A 25,319-nucleotide genomic window follows, 5' to 3' on the forward strand; every position below is an offset into this window, starting at 1 on the left:
ACTGACTGAATTATGCAAAAGAGACAACCATGCAAATTAGTGTCTGAATGCTTCAAGGACCACAAAAACTGAAGTACATGTTGTCTTACATGATACAGTTTATATTAAAGAAGAAAACATCCAAACTTTTTCTTTGGTCCGAGTGAGAAAGGGTTGGTTCCACATTGAGGAGATTTTTCTCCTTCCTTTCTAAGTGATTGGGAAAACCACAACAGAAAGTGAAAGGAAATTTCTACAGTAGAGAGATTGAAATAAATAACAGCAGTCAGGGAAAATTTCAGAACGTACCCATATTTTATTGCGGTCTGTAGCAGTTATCCATTCATGCTTAAGTAATTGGAGCGATGTGTGTGTGTATCTATCTATATATTATATGTATGTATATAGTGGGATGCGAAAGTTTGGGCAACCTTGTTAATCGTCATGATTTTCCTGTATAAACCGTTGGTTATTACGATAAAGAATGGCAGTTAAATATATCATATAGGAGACACACACACTGATATTTGAGAAGTGAAATTAAGTTTATTGGATTTACAGAAACTGTGCAATAATTGTTTACCGGTAAACAAAATTAGGCAGGTGTATAAATTTGGGCACCACAAAAAATGAAATTCATATTTAGTAGATCCTCCTTTTGCAGAAATTACAGCCTATAAACACTTCCTGTAGGTTCCAATGAGAGTCTGGATTCTGGTTGAAGGCTTTTTTTGGACAATTCCTCTTTACAAAACATCTCTAGCTCATTTAGGTTTTATGGCTTCTGAGCATGGAGAGCTCTCTTTACCTCACACCACAGATTTTCAATTCTATTCAGGTCTGGTGACTGAGATGATCATTCCAGAATGTTGTACTTGTTCTTCTGCATGAATGCCTTAGTGGATTTTGAGCAGTATTTAGGGTCATTGTCTTGTTGAAAGATCCAGCCCTGTCGCAGCTTCAGCTTTGTCACTGATTCCTGGACATTTGTCTCCAGAATCTGCTGATACTGAGTGGAATCCATGCGCCCCACAACTTTGACAAGTTTCTTAGTCCTTACACCGCCACACATGCCCACAGCATGATGTAACCACCCCATATTTTACTGTAGGTAGCAGGTGTTTTTCTTGGAATGCTGTGTTGTTTTTCCTCCATGCATAACGCACCCTGGTTATGCCCAAATAATTCAATTTTAGTTTCAACAGTCCACAGCACCTTATTCCAAAATGAAGCTGGCTTGTCTAAATGTGCTTTAGCATACCTCAAGTGGTGCGGTTTGTGCTGTGGGCGGAGAAAAGGCTTCCTCTACATCAGGGCTTTTCAACCCTGTCCTCAAGTACCACCAACAGTGCATGTTTTGCAGAAAACCACAAACCTGCACAGGTGAGGTAATTAGTGTCTCAGCAGAGCTGATTAACTAACTCGGTGGATTTCCACAAAACATGCACTGTTGGTGGTACTTGAGGACAGGGTTGAAAAGCCCTGCTCTACATCCCTCCACATACGGCATCTTCTTGTGTAAAGTGCGCCGCCTGGTTGAACCATGCACAGTGACTCTATCTGCAGCAAGATGATGTTGTAGATCTTTGGTGCTGGTCTGTGGACTTACTCTGACTGTTCTCACCATTCATCGCTTCTGTTTATCCGAGATTTTTCTTGGTATGCCATTTTAAGCCTTAACTTGAACTGAGCCTGTGGTCTTCCATTTCCTCAATATATTCCTAACTGTGGAAACAGACAGCTAAAATCTCTGATACAGCTTTCTGTACCCTTCCCCTAAACCATGATGGTGAACAATCTGTCTCCTATACGAAATATGTAACTGACATTTTTTATCGGAACAACCAACGATTTATACAGGAAAATCATGACGACTAACAAGGTTGCCCAAACTTTCGCATCCCACTGTATATACATATACATATAGCGTGTGCTTTCTTACCACACTTGTCGCACGAAATCAACTCTCCTGCATGTGCCAAAGTGAACAACGACCTGTTGTTTCAATTACTTTTGTACACCTAGGATGATCCCCCAATTTCTAACATGACAATTGTCTCAGTTGATCCACCAGTTGGATTGAGAATGAAGCCCGCTATCAGTCGTTGTCATTTGCTGTAAAATTAAAAAAAAAATTTTTAGCCTGTACAGCGAAATCTGTGGTTCCTCGGACATTTTCAACTATTTTTGTAGAGCGTGTGTACAAGGCTTAAGAAGGTTAAGAGGACCAGGGGGATCATTTTGTTAGACTGGGAGTGCTGCTGTCAATCACGCTGCTGTCGTCCGGTGTTTACTGCGCAGGCGCAGTAGTTCTACGCCTGCACACAACACTCCAGATGACGTCAGCGCAGCCGAGAGCGGCTCTCTCGCAGGCGCATTAGATGCGCGTCAGTATCTACACCGGTAGAGGACCCCGAGTTAGAGGCTGGAAGTGTAGCTTCAGCGAGGGACATATCGGCTGCTAGAGGTTTTGGGGAAGCTCCAGGTAAGTAGATCTTTTTTTGTTTGTTTGTTTTTGTTTTTATCAAGCTCGGATCTGTCCTTTAGAGGATTTAAATTAGGTTCTGCAATAGTGTGTAGGGATGTTTCAAGCTGTAATGTTAGAGTTAGATTTAGGGAAAAGAGTGCAATATAAATGTTCTGAGACAAGACAAGATACAGAACTTTTTTTCTGGCGGACTCAAAGCGCCAGAGCTGCACTCTATAGGCAGTAGCAGTGTTAGGGAGACTTGCCCAAGGTCTCCTACTGAATAGTTGCTGGCTTACTGAACAGGCAGAGCCAAGATTCGAACCCTGGTCGCCTGTGTCAGAGGCAGAGCCCTTAAACATTACACTACTATTCAGCCACCACTAGTAGCCACCATAGTCTTGGCTATCCCATACCAACAGGGATCTGGTGATGGCGGATAAGTGTGTGTTCTGTTTGCTTGAGTCTTAATGTTAAAAATAGGCCTGGCTAATACAGTACTATATCCCAGTCTATATACCTACCATGAACACTGTGTTAAATGTTAAAATACAATAATTGAAAGTATATTTACCTTGGGAGAGCCGGGGAACCCAGTCTTTGAATACGGCAGAGCACACAAACAGCCTAATGCTAGGTACACACGTTGCGATTTCCCGCGTGATTTGCGGGATCAATGGGATCGGTTCGATTATTTCCAACATGTTCGATCGTGTTTCGATGGATACAGCCGAATATGCAAAATCGACGGCTGTATCCATCGAAACACGATCGAACATGTTGGAAATAATCGAATCGATCCCGCAAACCTAACCTGGTATTTGTTGCATGTAACCTGTGCAGAGGGCGTTATCCCTTTCAGAGTGTACACCTTACATTTTTTTGGTCTTCTCTTGGCAATGATTCTAATTTATATCAACTGAACTTAACACCTGCAGTACGAAGGTGGTTTTCTAGGGCTGCTGAAATGGAATGCTGCTAAGCATCTTAAGTATGTCATACACACTCAGAAATACTGATATAAATATATTATTTTACCTCTATTGTAAAGTACTGAGCCAAGCAATAACGGTAGCATTCAGCAATAGTTGCAGTCTGGTCAGATAGCTTGGGGCCATGTTCCAGACAGTGTCCCACAAGAACTGGCGTTCATGCTGATTGTATAATTATTTTTCGGTGCAATGGTAGTATTTTGCAGGTTGAATAAAAGTGAATTTCCAAGCAGTAGCTAACCATTTAATTTACAGCAGAAGTGTAGAAGAAGTATTACATCCCACCTTTGTGAGTGTATATACATATATATTTATTTCTACCATATAATACCAACCTATGCCAGCGATATCACACCATTGAGCTCCTGGTCACTCTCCTTTCTCTAGACTCTCGGAGGCTACTAGTATCACCCCTGTACTAAATGTTGAAAATGTGTTCTTAGAATGTGTTTAGATAACGTTACTAAAGAATTAAGTTTGTAGACTGTGTTTTATTTTTCGTTATTTTATTTTCTTTTGCTTGTCTCTAGAAGGGCGTCAATTCACTAAGCTTAACTCCTGTCTTTAATAACTCTTCTGAGCTGTTTTACAGTTATCACAATTATATCACCATGGTGATGACTGTAAAACAGCTCAGAAGAGTTATTAAAGACAGGAGTTAAGCTTAGTGAATTGAGGCCAATTTTGTCTTGTTCACTTTGGGTAGAAGAAGCAAATCTTGGTGTTGTTACCTATTCATGTTACTTCAGTTTTTCTTTCTTGATTTGTATGATTAATCAAATCTTCAGTAATAATAGAAATTGCTGCAAAAAAAAAACCCAACAACTAGAAAAGAGCTTCCATCTTGAAAAGTATAGATAATCATTTGTCTATATTACAGAAAGAAGACATGGTTCCTCCAGCAAGCCCCCTCTAACACCTCCATCATCGTCTGTGTATCCCCTGTACTCCACGCCTTCATCAAAAAGCAAAGCGGGCGGCAGCAGCACGCGTACGTCCAGCAGTGCAAGCGGTAGTGCCTCCTCCAACTCCAAGCTGATAAAATCTCCCAAAGAAAAGCTACAGATAGGTGGGAACAACAGGTCGATGCATCCCACGCAACACATCAAAGCACCACAAGACAAAATGTAAGTAGACAATGGCAATGCACAGTGCAACACAAAGGGAATATTATTATTATTTATTTATAAAGCGCCAACATATTCCGTGGCGCTGTACTGAATATTTAGATTACCCCGCCAGTATTTTATTATTTTACAGAACTGGAACGTAGATGTACTATTTGTAGGTTTTCAAAGCAGGTTAAAATGTAATAATAGGGAGTCATCTGGAGTAGTCCGAAGTCCCTTCCAGAGAAATGCAGAAACACAGAGATCACAGAATACCCATATAGTGTTGTAATTCACGGCACCAGGTATGTATAGCTAGGTTAAAAGAAAGGTACTCACAAATGTGGGTTGCAACAACAGCAACCACAGTGTCGGGCAACTGAGGAAAACCTGTCCTCATTGGGGTCTTTGATCCTCTGCAGATTGATGGGTCGCACTTTTCAAAAATAGTTAAGACTCACTGAGGAACTCAAAGCACAACCCTAGTAAGGGATTTTTTTTTTTGGGGGGGGGGGGGGGGAGCGATACACTGGGATTGAAGAGGTGTCCCAAAAAGAAAATTGAATGGTTGTAAAATGTTCAACAGATAAGAATAAAAATTAAAACAACGTGTTTCGTGGTTCTGAGCATGCTTCCTCAGGTTAGGTACAGTGTATCAGGAGTAGAAAGTCTGTCACCAGGCACTCCTACTAATGGACTTATATTTCTCTCAAGACACTGTACAGTACTGAGGAAGCGGGCTCAGACACACAAAATGTGTTAAGTATTTCATTAAAGACCCTGTTTAGTGGTTTACTTAATCAGTTAAGCTTTTAGTCTTACCTTTTGAACATTTTAGAATTATTTGATTTTCTTTTTGGGGCACTCATCCATCCCAGTGTAAAGTCTGATTGAGGGCCCGTTTCCACCATCGCGAATCCGCATGCGGGCAACGCATGCGGATTCGCACAGTCAGTACAAGTGGATGGGACTGTTTCCACTTGTGCGTTTCCCCGCACGTTTTTCTGTGCAGAAAAAATCTGCAGGGTAGGGGCCTCAGAATTCGCCTGCGTGTGGAATGCAGGCGAATCGCACGCAATGTATTTAATAGGGAATTCGCATGCGTTTTCCCCATGCGTTTTTGCCGCGATTTCGCATGCGATTTCGCATAGGTACCCATGTTAATTCACACAGGCAGTGACATGGTTAAAATCGCATACAGCCTTACCTATGCGAAATCGCATGCGAAATCGCAGGAAAAAACCGCATGCGGAATCGCACCCGCATGCGATTTGCCTGTGGTGATTCGCCGGCGATTTCGTAAAGCTATAGTGGAAACGGGCCCTGAAGTAGAAGAAGCAGAACATGGCTGACAGTCACCAAGTCTGGAGACTGTCTTTGTAAGGTTAGAGATAGGAGACGTTTAACTTGGCAAATAATGTGGGCCAAAAAGGCACTTAAAGCCAATGTAAATTCAAATATTTAAAAAGAAAACTGGCTCCTATAGAGCTTTCCTGTCCCTCTCACGGTCCTCTCGTTCCAACACTGTCACCTCATTCAAATCTGCCATTGCAGGAGGCTTCAGGAGCCCATGTGCTTTCGAAGACGGGCGGCTCCGTACTGGGTATGCGTGAGCGAGCACGCAGGCGCAGTACGGAGCCATCCTCCTTTAGGAGCACTTGGGCTTCCGAAGCCCACGTAACGGGTGACGGCGCTGGAACAAGGGGGCTAGGAGGGGAACAGGAAGGCTCTATAGGACCCCAGAGCCTTCTCTCTCTCTCCTTAGGTAAGTTTATTTATTTATTTATTCATATTGATATTCACTTTCAATACAGTTTTTTGTGGAATAAGACTCAGGATACCACATTGATGATCAAATAATTTCACTCAAGGAGAATGAGTAATATCTCTCCTAGTGGAGATAATTAAAAACAATGTAATGCTTGAAAATATCAAAATCCAGATTAAGAATTTACAACTGGGGCAATAGATGTGGATCTATAACAAGCGATGGGGCTAAAATCACCTTCTCCTTGTGGATTCACCTAAGAAATGGCAGACATAATGGGCATGATTCACAAAGCTTTTTTTTTTGCCTGCTTTCCTCGGTTTTCACCTTTTCTATGTTACATTTTTAAGCTCCCAAAGAGCAAAAATATAAGTAAGGTAAGAATATAATATAATTAAGGTAAGAAAAGTAATATTGAAATGAAGTTAATCCAGAACAACTTACTTTGAGTGATTATTTTGCTTGTAATGCTGGGCATACACGAGTCGATCCGGCGGCTCGATTAGCCGCCAGATCGACTCCTGCTGCGCCCCCCCTCGTCCGCGTGTGCGCCCGGATCGATTCCCGCTCATCCGCGCCGACGCTTCTTATCTTCCGCTCGATTCGCCGCTATTGTCTGCCCGCGGGGATCGAGCGTGGAATCGATCCCCGCGGTAATAGAACACGTCGGATATTATCAATCGAGCCATTAGCGGCTCGATTGATAACAGCGCACCTTGCCATGTATGCACAGCATTAATGTGCTGAAAGGTTATTTTTACCAATTAAGTGATAAATAAGTCATTTATGAGAAGTTTTGTTATTAGAGCCAATTGTGTTTGTTCCTAGTTCTTGGACTACTTGGTGAGATACTTGTGCCTATATTTCTTCCCTTCGCATGCACAGGATGTCGCTTACCCATAGTACTTCTGTGAGACAGACCTTGAACTTCACTTAAAGGGAACTGAGCACATTCTCTTTCACTGGAATCTCTCATGGCATAGAAGCTGCCATGTTCCCCCCTCCCCTTCTCACATTCCTTATTTACAGAAGTCAGAGATGATATCTTGACACTTTGACACACACAATGTCTTTGAAGAAACAGACCTAATTACTCACCCCCTTTGTTAATGAAAAGGTATTGTTTACGTCTTGGTAATTAGCTCAATAAAACAATTAGCTTCCTGCAGTCTCTGCAGTTGGGGACGGTGGGGCAGGCCTGCTGAAACAGGCTAATAAAACTACTTTGAATGTAAAATACAAGGTAAAATGAAAGTTTATTTTAATAATGAAACAGATTGTTGGCATGCATTTTTCATGTGCTATAGAAATGTTCTGATTGCTAAAAAAGGTTCTCGGTTCACTTTAAGTAGTCCTTGCATCGCATCGCCTCGCATCCCTCCGCAAGTACTTCCATACAACCGGATGTGGCGTAATGTGGCTTCCCATCGGTGGCTATGGGGACTCGGATGTGTGCTGCGGGAAACCACATAATTTACCATCATCACGCCGGACCGTTTAGGTAAATTCACGTCGATGGAACCTACTCCACTGGCGTGAATTGGTTGCAGTGTACTGCGATGTGGGGCGGTTTCCGAATAGCAACGTGTCTAGTGGAAACGGGTCCTTGGTCTTTCACAAAGTTACATTGCCAAACACCAAACTCTTATTGTTGGCATGCTTTGTGATATGAAAGTAATTTATGATTGAAGATAGGTTTCATTTAAAATGCATATATCCTCCTATACATTCCCAGGCACATCCTCTACCAAAATAAAGAAATGTCTGAGTTATAGGAGTGTATAACTACAAAGAGAAGATGTGATTTTTGTTTTTCTGTTCGCAGCCACTAGAAATGATTGTGGTGGCTGCACAGCTCAGGCCCACAGGAGTTTTTTCAGCCATCCTTTTGAACCGCCGGTGATACCAAAAGTGGTAGGGTAATAAAAGGCAATTGGAAAGATTCCACAGGGACCATTGTGATTTCTTTAAATCGCAATTGCTGGTCCTGCAGTATTTTTGGAGTGATTACGCTTCAATACATGGTATGGGATTAATGCAAAATTGCATTCCAATCACTGTAGAAAACGATTTTTTCTGTGCTTTTTCTACCCAAAACCACAAAAAAAAATCGCAGTCACTGTACAAAGCGCTAGCATTAAATCCAAAAGCTCTTTAAAATCACTAGAAAATGATACTAAAATCGCTACCAAAAGCACTTGGCAGTTGCGTTTTGCCACTTATAGTGTGCCCCAGCCCTATCTCTTCATATATGCTATATTAAACTTGACCAAGATGGCAGATAATGATCGCCTTTGACAAGAATCTAGCATTTGTACAGCCCCACCCTCAATGCCCACCTGGCAGTTTGAACTGGACGAAGGCATTGTTCTTGTTCACGCCACCCGCTCCGTGACGCTGCTCGGACAGCACTCAGTTATACTCCTCACCACCTCTTAGCCGCCCCATTTCAGGATTTTTTTTATTAGAATACCTTCTGCCTATCCCTGCGCACCACTTAACCTTAAGATTTTCCCCCAAAACCCCATGCCTGCTCACTTACATGGATTCTCGGTTGTCCCCTCTCCGATTAATTCTTGGACGTCTTCATAGGCCTGGTGCACACCAGAGGAGTTTTTCTGAGCGTTTTGAGTTTTTAAATCTGCTGCTAATGTTATCCTATGTGTCTGTGCACACTGGAGCAATGAGGTTTTGTAAAAAAAAAAAAAAACCATAGCATTACATTGGGAAGAGCTTTTAGAGGTTTCAAAAGCTCTTCCCAATGTAATGCTATGGGTTTTTTTACAAAACCTCATTGCTCCAGTGTGCACAGACACAATAGGATAACATTAGCAGCAGATGTAAAAACTCAAAACGCTCAGGAAAACTCCTCTGGTGTGCACCAGGCCATAGTGTTAAGTAGAATTGGAGGATGAGAAAGGGAAAAGGTGCTGATGGGATTTAATAACTTCCGTCAGTCATTGAAGGCATCATTTGTAGAGCAGGAAAGGCTAAATGTTCATAAGATTTTCCCTTACTAGGCATGTCCCCCTCTTCAATGGCAGTCCTCTTTCAATATGCAGAATTGTATCTCCTATCCTTTTCAGATCGTTTGAAAATGACAGCTGTGATTTCAGCCTGCCTGGGAAAGTTGGTGTCTAAATTGTAATTCCACCCTGTTGGCTGGTAGTAACAGATATGAAATATTCTTATATGCATTTGATATGTGCCTGTTTAAGGTTCAATAGAAGATTATAAAAAATATGTTCCACATTTTAAAAGTAAAAAAAACTTTCCTCATAAAAGCTTTGTGTAATTGTGTCCTCTGTCTTTCCTTAGAATGACCCCATCTGTTAAAGTGGAGAAAATGCATACAATCCCAAAGACGGATGGCGTGTTGTTAAAGTCAGCTGCTGGGTCTACCTGTTCCTCTTCTGTCAGCTCCTCAGTAAAGACTGGCCTTAACTGGCAATCAATACCAAAGCCACCTTTGCCTTCCCCTGGACAGATACCAAATGGTAAAGGAATTCTCTCAACTCCTCCGAATGTGGAAAAGAAATCAGAAGATACGAACTGTAGGAAATATTTACACAAGAGACTGTCAGGTAAGTACACCTCTTGTAATGTTTTTACTGTGTTTCCAAACTACATATTGCCCACATGACGATGGGTTTATATGATATAAAGGACTCCACTCTCTTGCAAGTATCCTTTTTTTTTTTTTTTTTTTTTTTTTTTTTATATATATATATAAATGTAGTACTAAGTAAGGAAGGGGTAGAACCTCTTTACAGTTTTATCACTAACTGTGCCCAATTTGGAGAAAATTTCCCTTCTTACCTGTGCCATTGACGCTTTTAGTTTACCACCAAAAGTTGGGCAAAGTCACTTCATGGAGATGGCAAGAACCAAACTATAAAAAACAACAGAGAACAATGAGTATATGGACAGGTTTCCCTTGTTGCTTTGTTCTTGTAGGAACTTCAGAATCCTGCCCTTTGGAAATGAGAGGAATTCCTTCCAGCAGGGGCTCAGACAAAATGAACACCTCAACGGAGCTTCTTATTAATACACCTTATTCATTCACCCCCCCCCCCCCCAGTCTACTTTATTACTCCCCTCTGTGTTTCTATTTTGCAGAATTTCCTCCCTTCCTGTCCATGTGACTCCCAACAGGCTTAATTTGATCCTGTGGTTTCATTTGTGGCAGCAAGCTTACTGCTTACGCCACCTCCCCACATTACAAATTATTGTGTTTTTTCACTGATGTCGCCATAATTATTGAAGATGTTTACTTCTGCCAAGATAGGAGGCTAGGACAATTTCCCTGAATGAAAGGACTCTGACCGCAGAACAAAATTGAAATTTGTCATACTTCAAATCAAGGTAGCCATACATCTAGCGATGATGGGTGGATTCGGACAAGAGACAAATCTCTCTCTGATTGAATCTAATCAGAGAGAGATCTGTCAGCTGCCCATACACCACAGGCGAATTCTTGATTTCAGCATGAGTCCACCGCTTTCGATGATGACCCTAGTGTATAAATGTGCCCCATGTGTGTGCATTTATACAGCACCCATCCTGTGTCGCCCGCTTTGCAGTGCCCATACGTCCTCTGAATCCCCTGCTCTTACATTAGCACTATAAATATAGCACACGGCGCGTGTGTGACTTCACCCGCCACGCTGCCAGCATGTATACCGCTAACGAAGAGTGGGAGATTCCGAAGACAGATGGGCACTGCACGGAGGTAATGTAAAAATACAAACGTGGGGAAAATTTATACACTAAGGGGGCAGGGCCAGGGGAGATGTCGCTCATTCCGATATCATTCGCTGTTAACGCCTCACACCAGATCCACCACAACGGCCAACATCTTGCAGCATGTCCGTCGTCGATTGGGCATGTTCTTGGCTGCTCCGATTTTTATCCAATTCGATAATCAAATTAGATGGTCGAGAGATGTATGGCCACCTTAGTTTTGGGTTGTGCTGGGATTTTAAACCGTGAAGGACACAGGATTTAAACAAGGACTCAAGTCAATTTCTTTATTTTAATCATGGATAGACCTAGAATGAGGTAACATCTCCTCTGCTTTACACTTCTCTCCGCAATATTTAAACGCACCCCCTCCTCCGTAAGAAAACCTCATACTCACCAAATGCCTTTGAAATTCCACCAGTGACTTGATGTGCTTGTTTGTTATCGTACATCAATGTGTTCACCATGTGAGCCCCCACATCTGCATATGTTGGCGCTTTATAAATACAACAATTGGCCTGCCAATCACCCTTCAGTGGTCTAAATTCACATGCAGAATCCATACAGCAATGCTTCCAGTGTTGGTAGGTATTCTTAGGTGGAGGGAATATGCATCTAGTAGGTGAGGGAGAAGGGTTTAACATTTTGGAGAAAGGCTTTCAAAGAAACATGACCTAAAGAAAAGCTACCTAAGGTAAGCGCAGAGGTACCATATTTTTTGGACGCCAGACTATAAGACTCACCTAGGTTTAGAGGACAAAAAACCAGGGGGAAAAATATACTAAACTTGCTTTGGGGGCATCTTGTAGATGTCCTTCCCCAATTATTGTATCATTTCCTGTCCCCCTGGTGTCGTCCTCCTGTCCCCCTTGGTGATCTTCTCCCATCCCTTTTGGTGTCTTGCTTCGTGTTCCTCTTGGTGTCCTCCTCCATGTCCCCCAGTGTTGTCCTTCACTATTGTGTCCTCCTCAACTCCCCCTGTGTAATACAATTAACAGCAGCAGCCGTGTATATATCTCACACCTAACCCGAGGGTGCTGCGATGATCAGCTGCTTCTCCTCTTGTTCGCTCTTTTCCCTAGTGCCGGTCGCATGGGTAATGACGCAACCAGGAAATTCTGGCACTAGAAAGCGTATACCATCACCTTCAGTCTTCAACAGCTATACTTTCTTTTAGTATATTTTCTTTAAACCATGACAACAGTATACGTTGTGTTGCTAAAGTTGCCCAAAATTCTCTATGCCCTATTCGTTTAAAAGTGACCACTAACCGTCAAATTTTTAGCGAAGAATCGTTCGAGTGATCACAAAATTGTGATCATATTGGCAGTAAATTAATCCCGCTGGTGTCCCCAATCGACTGAGAATTATTTCTAAAAATTATCGTTCTATCGTAATTTTGTCTATCGAAGAAACTTTTTTTTTTTTTTAATTGGTTATGATGGATAGGCAGTATGGATCGATTCGTTGATGATGTCAATCAGTGTGTTCCGACATTTATTTCTGATCGCATATCTTTGCTAAAATTGGACTGTTAGTGGCCGGTGGATCCTCCCATCCATGTGTGTGCTGGCACATGTATGCAGGTTTTGGGAGTAAGGACTCCAGTCTATTCCACATTTCTTTTTCAGAGACTTTCTGTGGCACCCGTGGAGAGGTCCAAAGGAGAGATTGGGGAAAAAATAGGATAATCACAGATATACCTGAGTAATGCAACTTTGTAAAATACCTGGTCTGCATATAGAGATGGGTTGAGGAAATACATCTATAGAGATGTTTTTCTGTGAGAAAATGAAGTTGTGCTTCAGAGTTATGATGCATATGCAACACAGTGACTTTGTATACTACTGCAGTATGCAGGTTGACTTTCACTGATCTCTTGTCGCACATTCCATAGATCGAGAATTTGACCCCGATATACACTGTGGAGTTGTCGATGTTGAGACAAAGAAGCCCTGCACTAGATCTCTGACATGCAAGGTAAGTCTCTGCTACAGCCAGGAACATGCATGAATTATAAAGGTCCATTTCCTCTGTTCTGCCATGGCTTAAGCTGCATACTTTATATTGTCCTTTAACAAATGATCTTTCCTGCTCTTTTGGTTGGAAATCTAAACTGGAATTGAAGGGGAAGCCAAATATGATGGGGACACCTGTACACAATGGATGGCTAGACAGAAAGAGATTGCCACAGATGGCCATTGGCTATAATCAGAAACCCCTTTCTTTCGTATTTATCTCAATTAAGTTTTTTTTGTTTTTTTTCAATTGAGAAAAAGCTGTTTATTATTTATTTATTTATTTGTCTCCTATCTAAGGTTAAGTAGCCATGGTGCAACTGCCCAACAGATCGACGGGTCGCACCGATTATCCCTGACTCGTCTGATCTGTTCCCGTAACGGGATCAATTTTGTGAAGTAATTATCTAAAGATTGATCCAGTTATTGATTGGGAGCAGTTTGGACACATACAGTGCATCTTTCCATCAGATCACCCCTCGATCTGATAGGAAATTGCATATTGTGTACACAACACAAAAACCCTAAGGGTCATTTCACAATACTGAAATTCCATTACAATGCTACTGCTATGCAAAGACAAAGTACTCGCATGGTGTGTTAACGCAGCGGTGCAACCATTCAGTGAGGCATACAGTATATTGAAAGTAAGCTTCACTTCTACAGTAAATGTGCGTGTTACCCTGTAAACGCACTGCATTCTGTGCTTTACCGTGACGAAACCTGCCACATTGCACAACACCACAATCAATGTGATAACACCATAGGAATATCATTGCATCTGTGTTGTGATGGGATGGTATTGTCCTTTGTGGCGCAATCGATACGGTGTGAGCCTGAGCCTTGTCTATGTAGTGTTGAGAGAGATTTATCAGCTGTCTGGAGATATTACAGGCAGTTCCCTACTTAAAAGCCACTCGCATTACACGTCCTACACAACAAAGTTGTCTTCATGTACATGTTGTTACATGTTACAGTATTGTATAAACTGTTATAAATAGATTAAAGTGGAACTTCTCCAAAAAAAAGTAGTAGGGGGAGAAATTAATCAATACATTGCGGCGTAAGACGTTTAAAAATAGAAGATGGATCAATAAATGGTCGATATTTGCCATATAATTTGTTCATGTTGTTTGATCCATAATGAGCCTGTAAGGGCTCGTTCACACTAGAGGCGTTTTCTGCCTTTTTTCAAGCGCTGGCAATTTTTTAAATCACCCCAAAAACACTTGTGCAATGAATGTCTATGAGAAGGTTCATATCAGCGCGGGACGTGCACTGTGCGTTCAACAGAGCGATGCCTGGACCATTCTTGGGGAGATTTTTTGCTATAATGGAAGGCATAGAAAGAGCACTAAACGCTCACAAAATTTGTGGGGCAATTGCGCTTGCGTTTTTAAAGAATAAATACGGTACATTGTATTTATTATTTTCCGGGTCAAAGAGTTCACTTCCTAACTTGCTTCAGGGAGTGAATTAAAAAACCCTCAGGAAAAGCACTTAGAAAAGCGCTTTTCACAAAAACGGAAAACTCACCTAAGCGCCGGGAATTTAAAAATATATCGTTACAAAAAAACAACGCTAACGCGAGCAGAACGCAATGTAAACGAGCCCTAAGTCATATTTACTACTGGTAGACAAGAAAAAAACTAGACAACACCAACTGCTATTATATATAACCACACCCACTAACAATGTGATGGGCTAAATGGTTGTTTTATTATAGATATACATAGATATACATATGCACAAAAGGATATACTGGTTGCTTGGCAGTTGGAAACAGCCATTATTTCCCACAATGTAACAAGGTTAACAGAAAGGAAACTGTCATGACATTGGTCCTGATATAACACTGTGGGAGGGGTTTCACCACAATATCCGCCTACAGACCCCCCTGATTCGAGAAAAGGTAAAGATTCCTTGTGGGAAAGAGGGTATCAGTTACTGATTGGGATGACAACAAATTAAAAGCACTTTGGAACCATCCAAAACACATACTTTATGCTACATGTCAAAATCCAGAGATATCAGAAAGTAAATCCTTTAGGGCTCTTTTCCACTATAAAATGCGATCGCACTCGCCTTTCAATTTCCACCATGCGATTGCGATTGAGCTCCTATACTCATTATAGTAAAGCTCAATCGCACCAAAAACGCGGCAGGACGACGATTGCGTTTTGACCAAAATCGCATCACAATCGGATCGCACTAATGGAAATTGCTGCTGCAGTTTCCATTAGTTTAATGTACCTTGCGATTTGCGATTAGAGTCAAATCGCAAATCGCAGGGTAGTGGAAAAAGTTCCTAATCCACGTTTCACCACGTATAGCACAGGACTTGATTTACAGAGAACTTCCCAGAAAGGAACCTGTTTGAAAGTAAGGGACAACCTGTATACTACATAAATAAATGTATTAAAAATAAAAAAAAATGGACATTAAAAATGGAGAGCCTTGTGGTTGTCCTTTCAGCGTGCCGCAGGAAGATTTTTCCACACAGTTCCACAGTCTCCATACACGCAGCAGGAAGAACTCAAGTAGGAAAGTAATTGGGCTTGTCATCTAGCCACATGTAAACACAGGAACGTGCGTTTACATGTGGCTAGATGACAAGCCCCTCATATCTAAGCAGAGGCAAAATCCATAATGCATTATTATTATTAATATTGCATTACTGATCAGACCACAATTTTAAGACATTTTATTAAAACATTAGCTGTATTTCTGTGCTTTTTATAGTAGCAGGCTACACATCAATAGTCACATGGCTGGAAGAACCTTACTTTGTACGTTTAATCTCTTGACGCTAGCCGCACTGAAATGACCTTTTTATCTCTTTCAGACACATTCCTTAGGCTACCGGAGAGCAGTACAAGGGCGCAAGAAAGGTTTTGATGCGCTATTAGCTGAGCACAAAAATAAAACCAGGGAAAAAGAATTGCTTCGCCACGCTGAGCAACAGCAGCAGCAGCAGACTTCTGCGCTCAGGGAACCACATCCCTCACCTTCAAAATCTTCCCAGGAACCGCACCAAAACTCTCATGGACTCTCTGCTCCTGAAGTAAAGCCTTCAATACCCAGCAAGGCCAAGCCTCACAACCCCAGTCTTCCAAGGTATACACATAGATATTCTCTGTGCATGACCTGTGGGACCAGAGATGATGTCCTCTCTAAAGTATATAGCTTGGTTCAGTCTCTCAGGTCTGACTGGCATAATGTGTTTTTTGTTGTTTTTTTTTTAAAATATTTTCTTTCTAAAGCTGGTCACTAACGGTCCAATTTCTAGTGAAAAATCGTTCGAGCGATCAGAAATTCTGATCAGACGAAAAATCGTTCACTACACCATCAACTAACCAATCATTGCTTCCTATCTATCACGACCACCAAGAAAATCCAAATTTTCGTTTGACGAAAATTCATTCGGGCGACATTTTTTTCACTCGTTCATAATCGATTGTGTCCACCAATGGAGATTATTTACAACCAATCCGATCAGAATTTCTGATCGCTCGAACGATTTTTCGCTAGAAATTGGACCGTTAGTGGCCAGCTTAACTTTATTTTCTCGTTTGAGACGGGATTTAAAAAAAAACACAAACACACACACGCACGTTTCCTCCGGCCCCCTGCAGGCTGATCTCTCCCTCACAGGCTTCCTACGCCACGTGGTCCGTCCACAATTCTGCTTTCTCTAATGATGTCTGACCCAAACTAACCCCCCCCCCCCCATGCCTAACCATAAAAAAACCTCCCCTCTCATGCCTTACTCTATCTCAACACCATCCCCCCCCCCCACACTTATTATACCATTATATACGCATGTATGTATTTGTACTCATCTCCTCTGCATAGAGATGGCCAGTGGGATGCAGATAATTCTTGCTTGCATGCACATTTGAATTCATATTGCATGCAGTTTGGAGTTGGGTCAATCAGATGCACTACCTGCTCTGTTTGGCTTAATTCCAAGCAGCATGCAATTCAGTGGAAGCTGTATGTATTTGCCTCTTATTGACCATCTGCCCTAATCATATGTACTGAAAGTGAGCATTTCCCCAATGCAGTATAAAACAACATATAGAGGTGCTCAGCCTCAAAGCCATCCGGGCATTGTATGTCACTGCTGGTGGGAGGTGACAAGGGTTGTACTAGACTGGTAAATGAAAATAATATTGGGGCGGGATGGTGATGCCTAGTGATTTTTACACTTTAATATCTCACTTTGGTGGAGTATCACTTTAATCTCTCCTACTTTCATGCTCACCCTGCACTTATTCTCTTCTGCTACTTAAGTATACTTACCTCAGCAGAGGGAATCCTCTCGATGCTTACCCAATCCTGCGCGACCCATCTCCTGCCAGCCGGGACCTCTTTATCTTCATGGACATGCTCCCTCCATGTACAAGCACGGCTGCATTGCGCAGGCAACAGTGGATTTTGGCTTGCGCCGTAGCATGGAAAAAAGCGCTGTGCACAAGCATCTCCGTGCTACTGTGCTGGACCAGGGGATGTACGTGTGCTTGTGCAGCTGTGAGCAATCTGCAACATTAATGTCAAAGATTGTTTAGAGGGTCCTATCATAAGGAGGGGGGCATAGGAAGCCTCTGGACCATCCAAAAGCTTCCACCTACTGAGGTAAGTATCTAACTTATTTTTTTAAAGTGACTACAGGTATGTTTAGTCTGTTCTTCCGAACTGACAAAAACATACATTTTTACCCTTTTTTCCCATAAACCATTGACTTGCTTTTTTTCCCCATAGAATCGATTGGCTGTGGTGGAAAATTCAAATTTTTAGAAAAAAATAAATAGTTATGCTGGATTAGTTAGGTTCTTAAAGTACACCTGTAGTGAGAAGAATATGGAGGCTGCCATATTTTTTTTTCTTTTAGGCTGCTTTCACAGTGGGACGTTACAGGCGCACGTTAGAGCAGCCTGTAACGCAGCCCACCGCACAGCAATGAAAAATCGATGGGCTGTTCACAGTGCCCACGTAGCGTTACATTGTAACGCAGCACGTTTAAAGAAAGTGCTGCATGCTATATGTTATACGTGGCTAAGCCGCATTAGACTGTTTGCACATGCGCAGTAATGTTGGAGAAGGAGGTCTCCCCTCCTCCTCCGCAGCCAGCCACATGGCTAATTAATAGTCACTGCACTGAGTGACGTGCAGTGTTTACTTCCTGGAGTGGCCGCTCTGTGCGGCGATTGGCTGGCGGGGCCACGTGATGCGAATCATGTGGTTCACCGCATCTCACAGCACAAAAAAGGTGCACCAAGAGCTGCATAACGCAGCTCTAGGTAGCGTCCGCCTCCAACACCACCAGGCGTTGCGTTAGGGGCACGTTATGCGACCTATAACGTTCCCTAAAACGCAACGTCCTGGTGGGAAAGAGGCGTTAAAGGGAACCTTAACGTAAAAAAAAAAAAAAGAGTTTTACTTACCTGGGGCATCTACCAGCCCCCTGCAGCCATCCTGTGCCCTCGCAGTCACTCATGGCTCCTCTGGTCCCCCGCTGCCAGCTAGTTTCGTTTCTGGGAGTCAGCCGGCCGCCATGCGTACGTTTTTACGCATACCTGCTGGTGCAGGAAGCTATTGCAGACATCAACAAGTACATTTTTACGCGTTACAGTTGTAATGCGTAAAGTTTTACGCATTACACCCGTAACGCGTAAAAATGTACTTGTTGATGTCTGCAATAGCTTCCTGCACCAGCAGGCATGCGTAAAAACGTACGCATGCCGGCCAGCCGACTCCCAGTCGGCAAAAACGAAACTAGCTGGCAGCAGGGGACCAGAGGAGCCATGAGTGACTGCGAGGGCACAGGATGGCTGCAGGGGGCTGGTAGATGCCCCAGGTAAGTAAAACTCATTTTTTTTTTTTTACAGCTAAGGTTCCCTTTAAACAATACCAGTTGCTTGGCAGCTCTGTTCTATTTGGATGCAGTAGTGTCTAAATCACACACCTGAAACAAGCATGCAACTAATCTTGTCAGATCTGACAATAGTGTCAGAAACACCTGATCTTTATATGCTTGCACAGGGTCTATGGCTAAAAGTATTAGAGGCAGGCGATCAGCAAGATAGCCAGGCAACTGGTATTGCTTAAAAGAAAATAAATATTGCAACCTCCATATCCTTCAGTTGTCCTTTAAACAATACAGTTGATTAAGAAAATTGATTGGTTGGGTTTTGCAAAGATCTAAAAAGAAAACAACTGTGTAGTGTACGGCCACCTTGAAGGTGGCCATACACCAGGCGACTTGGCGGGCGATCGACCATCCAATTGGAAGAAAATTAGTGCTGCCAAGTGCATGCCCTGCCGACAAAGCGACCATTTTCGGGACGGAAATTGGTTGCATGGTCGATTGCGCATGCCGCAAGATGTCTGGCCGAAGTTGGTTGGTCGGGTATGCAGCGGTACAGCTGCGATTTCTGGAATGAGTTATGAGATGACGAAACCCCCAATGCTACCCTCGCAATGTATAAATGTGCTGGGTGTGTTCATTTATACGTTACCGGTCCTGTTGCAGCCTCCGCACGGTGTCTGTAACCTCTGGGCAGCTCTCCATACATGCCACTGGCACATAGTGTCTGACGTCAGCACATAGCGTCTAACGTCATACACTATGCGCTAGTGGCATAGTGTATGACTAGCCGCCTGGTGGATTACGGACACCGCGCAGGCTGCTACAGGACAGGTAACGTAGAAATGCACACACCCAGCACATTATACGTTGGGGGCAGCGGCAGTGCGGACTCAGCCGATTCCCTGAAGATTTCATGCTGAAATCAGACGGGAATAGGCCTGTAGTATATGAGCAGAATCCACAGAAAACAAATGTATCTCTAATCAGATGCGATTAGTGATAAATTTGTCTCTTTGTCGAATCTGCCCATAATTGTCAGGTCTATACGTAACTTAATGGGGTTCTGTGGGGGTTGTGGAAGAGAAAAACTGACACTTACCTTGGGATTCTATCAGCCCCGAGCAGCGGTAATGTCCCACGACGTCCTGCTCCCATCCGCCGTTCCCCGCAGCCGGCACCGGGCTATTATTCGTCTGACATACAGACGAATAATGCGCGTTGCCGTGCCTCCGCTCGCGTCATCTGAGGCTTACTGCGCAGGCGCAGTACAACGGAGCCTTGTACTGCGCTTGCGCAGTAAGCTTCCGATGACGCAGGCGGAAGCGAGCGGGTGCGCGGCCACTGTAGCGCAGCCGCAGTTGGATCCCATGCTGCTTAGACCGGGGCCGGCGGCGGAGAACGGCAGATGGGAGAAGGACGGCGTGGGACATTACCGCTGCACGGGGCTGATAGAAGCCCAAGGTAAGTGTCCGTTTTTCTCTTGCACAACCCCCACAGAACCCCTTTAAGTCTGCTCCTCTTTGCTCTTATACCTTTAGTTGTTTGTGCCTTATTAAATTTTCTTATCTCTATCATATACACACTTCTACTTAGCTTGTTGCCAACCTCTGCTGTGCACTTATTTGCTAGTGCCTACAATTTAATAATGGTCTCTGCCAAGTTTACTTTATTTTTTTTATTTTTTTTTTATACTTCGGACACTGGGTTTTTTAGCCTTTAAAGCGGAATATAACCCTGCATTTCAACTTTGCTCTAAAACATTATTTACAGTATATTATATGCAACCAGCATTTTTTTTTTTTTACTAGACCAGCATTGGAAGGGTTACACAGGGCTTTAAAGTCCCTAGAGATTTCTGCAGACGCATCCGAACTTGAGTTAGATACTTTTTGTTTACATGAATGTATCTAAGTGTTTATTGTGACTCATCTCTCTCACTGAGAAGGAGTTGGAGGACAGCCAAAGAGTGTGTAACATTTCTAAATATATACATATAACTAAATAGAATGTAACTATCTGAACGTCTGCATGGAACTTAAAACCTCTGTGTTTAACCCTTCCAATGCTGGTCTAGTAAAAAAAAAATGCTTTTTGAATATAATATGCTGTAAATAATGTTTTAGAGCAAAGTTGAAATGCAGGGTTATATTCCGCTTTAACTATGCATGAGAACCTCGTACCCATTTTTTCATCTTAACCAGATGTCCATGTGCAGCGTATAGTGCAGGGCCCCAACCTGTCCCTCATATTCCAGATGTGGACTTGCAAGTGATTTACCTTGTTACACCAGCATCACATATGTACACTTTTCTTTTACACATCCCAGATGTTGTTTTGCTCTTGCACCTCAGCGTGGCTTTGAGGACCGGTGCTTAGCATACTGGTAATTATTATTCTAAAGTCCTCCTTTTATATATTATATAAATCAGTGGTTTTGTTTATTGCACAGTGTGCTTTTTTGTTTCATGGAGGAGCGCAAGGCTTATTCTGAGGTGCAGGATTACCTAAACTGAAGGTTACAGATTAGCACGGTGGCGTAGTGGGTAGTGCTCTTGCCTTGCAGCACTGGGTCCTCTGAATCTCAGCCAGGGCACTATCTGCACAGAGTTTGTATATTCTCCCTGTGTCTGTGTGGGTTTCCTCTGGGGACTCTCCTGGTTTCCTCCCACATCCCAAAAACATGCAGATAAGTTAAATGGCTCCAAATTTGGCCCTAGACTCCAATACATACACTGCATATGACTATGGTATGGATTAGATTGTGAGCCCCTCTGAGGGACAGTTAAGTGACAAGACAATATACTCTGTACAGCGCTGCGGAAGATGTTGGCGCTATATAAATACTAAATAATAATAATCTCCCAACAGGTTTTATGAAAACACAAACTAGGCCTGAAGTGTCAGGGAAATAACACAGGAAAAGCATTTCCCCTGCAGGAGATCAGGCCCTATAGACACAAATAAAACGTAACCTTTATTACATGCATTAAAAAGTGGAGCTGGGGCACACATACATGTGTGTCGTCTCTTTATAATAAAAGAGATAGTGCTCAAGTGGCCTAATAATCACGAGTGTATTAGGAGAATACAGAGACCTAAAGGTGGACTACAGTGTAAGATATAGAAATGACTGTAGAGCAATCTATGAATCCCTATCACTAGTAGTGCTCTCTCCTCATTAAATAACAAGTTGAGTCCCTATGACCATAGCACAATAGACTAGGTACTTGGGGTAAATAAAGTGCTAGTGCTGTACATATGAGTACTAATAACACTAGCACTTTGCTACCCCCAGTACCTAGTCTATTGTGAGATGGTCCTAGGGATCCAGTTTGTTATTTAACTAAGAGAGAACACTACTAGTCATAGAGATTCTCAGATTCTTCTAGAATCCTTTCTATACATTACGTTATAGTCCACCTATAGGTCTCTGTAGCCTCCTGATGGGAGATAGCAGAGCTGTGGAGTCAGTACAAAAATCTTCCAACTCCTCAGTGTATGAAACTTTGACTCCGGGTACCCAAAATGGCTCCGACTCCTCGACTACGACTCCTTAGTCTAATACTTAACAGGGCTGTGGATTTTGTACAAAAATCATCCGACTCCGTCTCCTCAGTTTATGAAACCACGACTCTGACTCCGGGTGCCCAAAATTGCTCCGATGTTTTATCCCCCTGGGAGATGATGCTCCCTTAAGCACTATCTCTTTTGTGATAAAGAGCAGACATACATGTGTGCCCCATCTCCAGTTTTTAATATGTATAATACCTGTTGAGTTTTCTTTGTGTCTGTAGGGCTCTGCAGGAAATACGTTTTTCCAGGCTTCATGAGAAAGAGTAAAAGCCGAATTTGGATTTTCTTCCCCTTATTGTCCCTGGGGCCGGAATGAACCTCTTGTTGTAATTACTATTATAAAGTTGTCTTGTAAGTCTTGACCAGACATTGTATGGATAGTTGGAATACGGACATAAGGAATGGAGACAAGACAGGAATTTGGGCACCACTATGAATTACGGCTATAGCGGTGCTGACAGAGTAATTTGGGCGCTGTAAGAGCAGGGTGAGCTGTGTTACAGCTTCACCCTGCGCCCAAATTTCCCAGCGCTTTTTTTTTTTTTTTAATACATGCAAGTGGTGGGGAAATCCCCACCGGCCCATGAACTCTTATCTGCCATGTAGTTTTCCACCACCTCTCTTTGCTTATGTCTATAGTCAAACCATCCCTTCCTCCTGTGATTTTGATGATATATTAGAAGGTCCTGGGTTACGGATAACCCTGTACATTTTATTTGTGCTTATACATTTTTCTAAGTTCTTCAAAAAATATGTTGAGCATTTCATGTTATGTGTTTCTCAGCAAGGCACACGCTCTAAAGTCATAACCACAATCTATTGCCGGTTTTAATGGAAAGCCACATAGTCTACCAGTATGTTGTTTGGGATGTAGAAGGAAACCGGAGTACCCAGAGTAAATGCTCAAATACAAGGCGTACATTCACACTCCATGCAAATAATATCTGGGCTGGAGTTCAAACTTTGTATTCTATCGCTTCAGGGAAAGAGTGCTAAACCCTTGGCTATTATACCAACCTTTGTGGCTTTAATACAAGCCTGGTGGTTACAACTTGAAGGATTCTATAGGAAATGGTTTGTTTACTGCTGTCTGTGTCCCCTTTGGTGAGATTTACTTACTTCCTGCCAGGAACAGGGAAAGCAATGAAACCCTCAGAGACTCTACCTCCCGTTCACACTGTCCAAAACTGTAATAAAGCCCTCGTTGTGCTGCTAATTTAGCTTTCAGTTTTATGTTTTTATAGTTAGTCTGGAACATCATCATTTATATTTACATGTCATTTATAAAGGGAATCTATTATCAAGCTGAACGCTTGCCTGACTGAAATTGCTACCATATAACGCTACTCTGCAGCTTGTGAAATGCAGTTTCCACCAGGCAGCTGTGTGGATTGGAAAGGCTTTCCTTTAAGATGAATGAAAAGGGGAACAGGACAACAACATGAGGGTTTGGATATTACAGGTATTTACCAGTTAACAAGCGAGATGGTAACTATAGGTTTTTTCTTAAAGGAGCACTATCATGAAAAAAATTATACAATTTAAGATGCGTACGTGTAAAATTTACATTTCCTCTAGAGCATAATGCACCATAAATTTATTTTTTTCTATGTTGCTGTCACTTACAGTAGGTAGTAAAAAGCTGACAAATCTGACAGATTTTGGGACTAGTCCATCTCCTCATGGGGATCTCAGTATTTCCTTTATTCCTTTCAAAATAAATCCTTGGGAAGGATCTATACAAAGATGACAGCCAGTTTTCCTACTCATTTGCACATTTTTTTAGCAGGTGGACTTGTCAATTGCGCTTCAGTAAGTGATTCTGTAAATAAAGAAATAACTGTGGATAGTAATAAGTGTCCTTTGCTGAGTCAGAACACTGTGTCTTCAGTACCCTCCTCTGTCCCCGTTTCTCCACTGTACTCCCCATATGCCATTTATTCACTGCCAAAAATATCCCATGTAGCTTTGAAAAGTGTTCAGGCTCAACACACAACATACAATCTTGGTTGTTTAATCTTACCACTTTCATGTAGTATAAGCTTACCCAATCAATCATTCAAAGTATTTTCAATTTGTTGGCATTTATACTACGTAGAATTGGTAAATCTGTACAACCAAGATTGTTTGGTGTGTGTTGAGCTTGTCTCCTTCAATGTGAAAGTTACATTATTGCGAAGGACGTGCAGTTTGTATCAGTGGGTTGTTTCTTAGGACATTTGTAACCTTGTTCACTACCGTACTGGCCTGGGCAATGGGCTCTTAAAGAGAATCTGTATTGTTAAAATCACACAAAAGTAAACATACCAGTGCGTTAGGGGACATCTCCTATTCCCCTCTGTCACAATTTCGCCGCTCCCCGCCGCATTAAAAGTGGTTAAAAACAGTTTTAAAAAGTTTGTTTATAAACAAACAAAATGGCCACCAAAACAGGAAGTAGGTTGATGTACAGTATGTCCACACATAGAAAATACATCCATACACAAGCAGGCTGTATACAGCCTTCCTTTTGAATCTCAAGAGATCATTTGTGTGTTTCTTTCCCCCTGCATCTCTCATGCACTGAAGTTTCAGGCTGCTCTTTTCTTCCTGCAAACAGCTTTGCCCTTGTCTGTAATTCCTCACTATGTGAAAGCCCAGCCAGCTCAGAGGACGATTTATCCAGCTTGTAAAAGATAAGGGAGAAGAGAGAAGCTGCTCTAATCTAAATAACACACAGGCAGTGTGCATAGAGGGGCCTGGAAGGCGGAGTTCATAGCAGAACCACAACACTGAAGAACTTGGCAGCCTTCCAGACA

At 42.4% G+C, this 25,319-nt stretch overlaps 1 protein-coding gene across 4 annotated transcripts in view; it reads left to right on the forward strand.

Moving 5' to 3' along the window:
• ATXN7 (ataxin 7) overlaps positions 1–25,319 on the forward strand; it is a 167,181-nt gene that overhangs the window by 125,742 nt on the left and 16,120 nt on the right. For all 4 annotated transcript variants that reach the window (XM_068253791.1, XM_068253793.1, XM_068253792.1 and 1 more), the window contains 4 exons: positions 4,319–4,565; positions 9,634–9,899; positions 12,956–13,038; positions 15,922–16,193. In XM_068253791.1, coding sequence (XP_068109892.1) covers positions 4,319–4,565; positions 9,634–9,899; positions 12,956–13,038; positions 15,922–16,193 — 868 coding nt within the window. The remainder of the gene's footprint in view (positions 1–4,318; positions 4,566–9,633; positions 9,900–12,955; positions 13,039–15,921; positions 16,194–25,319) is intronic.

This window comes from Hyperolius riggenbachi, chromosome 9 (genome assembly GCF_040937935.1).
Source record: "Hyperolius riggenbachi isolate aHypRig1 chromosome 9, aHypRig1.pri, whole genome shotgun sequence".
NCBI classification, from domain to species: domain Eukaryota; kingdom Metazoa; phylum Chordata; class Amphibia; order Anura; family Hyperoliidae; genus Hyperolius; species Hyperolius riggenbachi.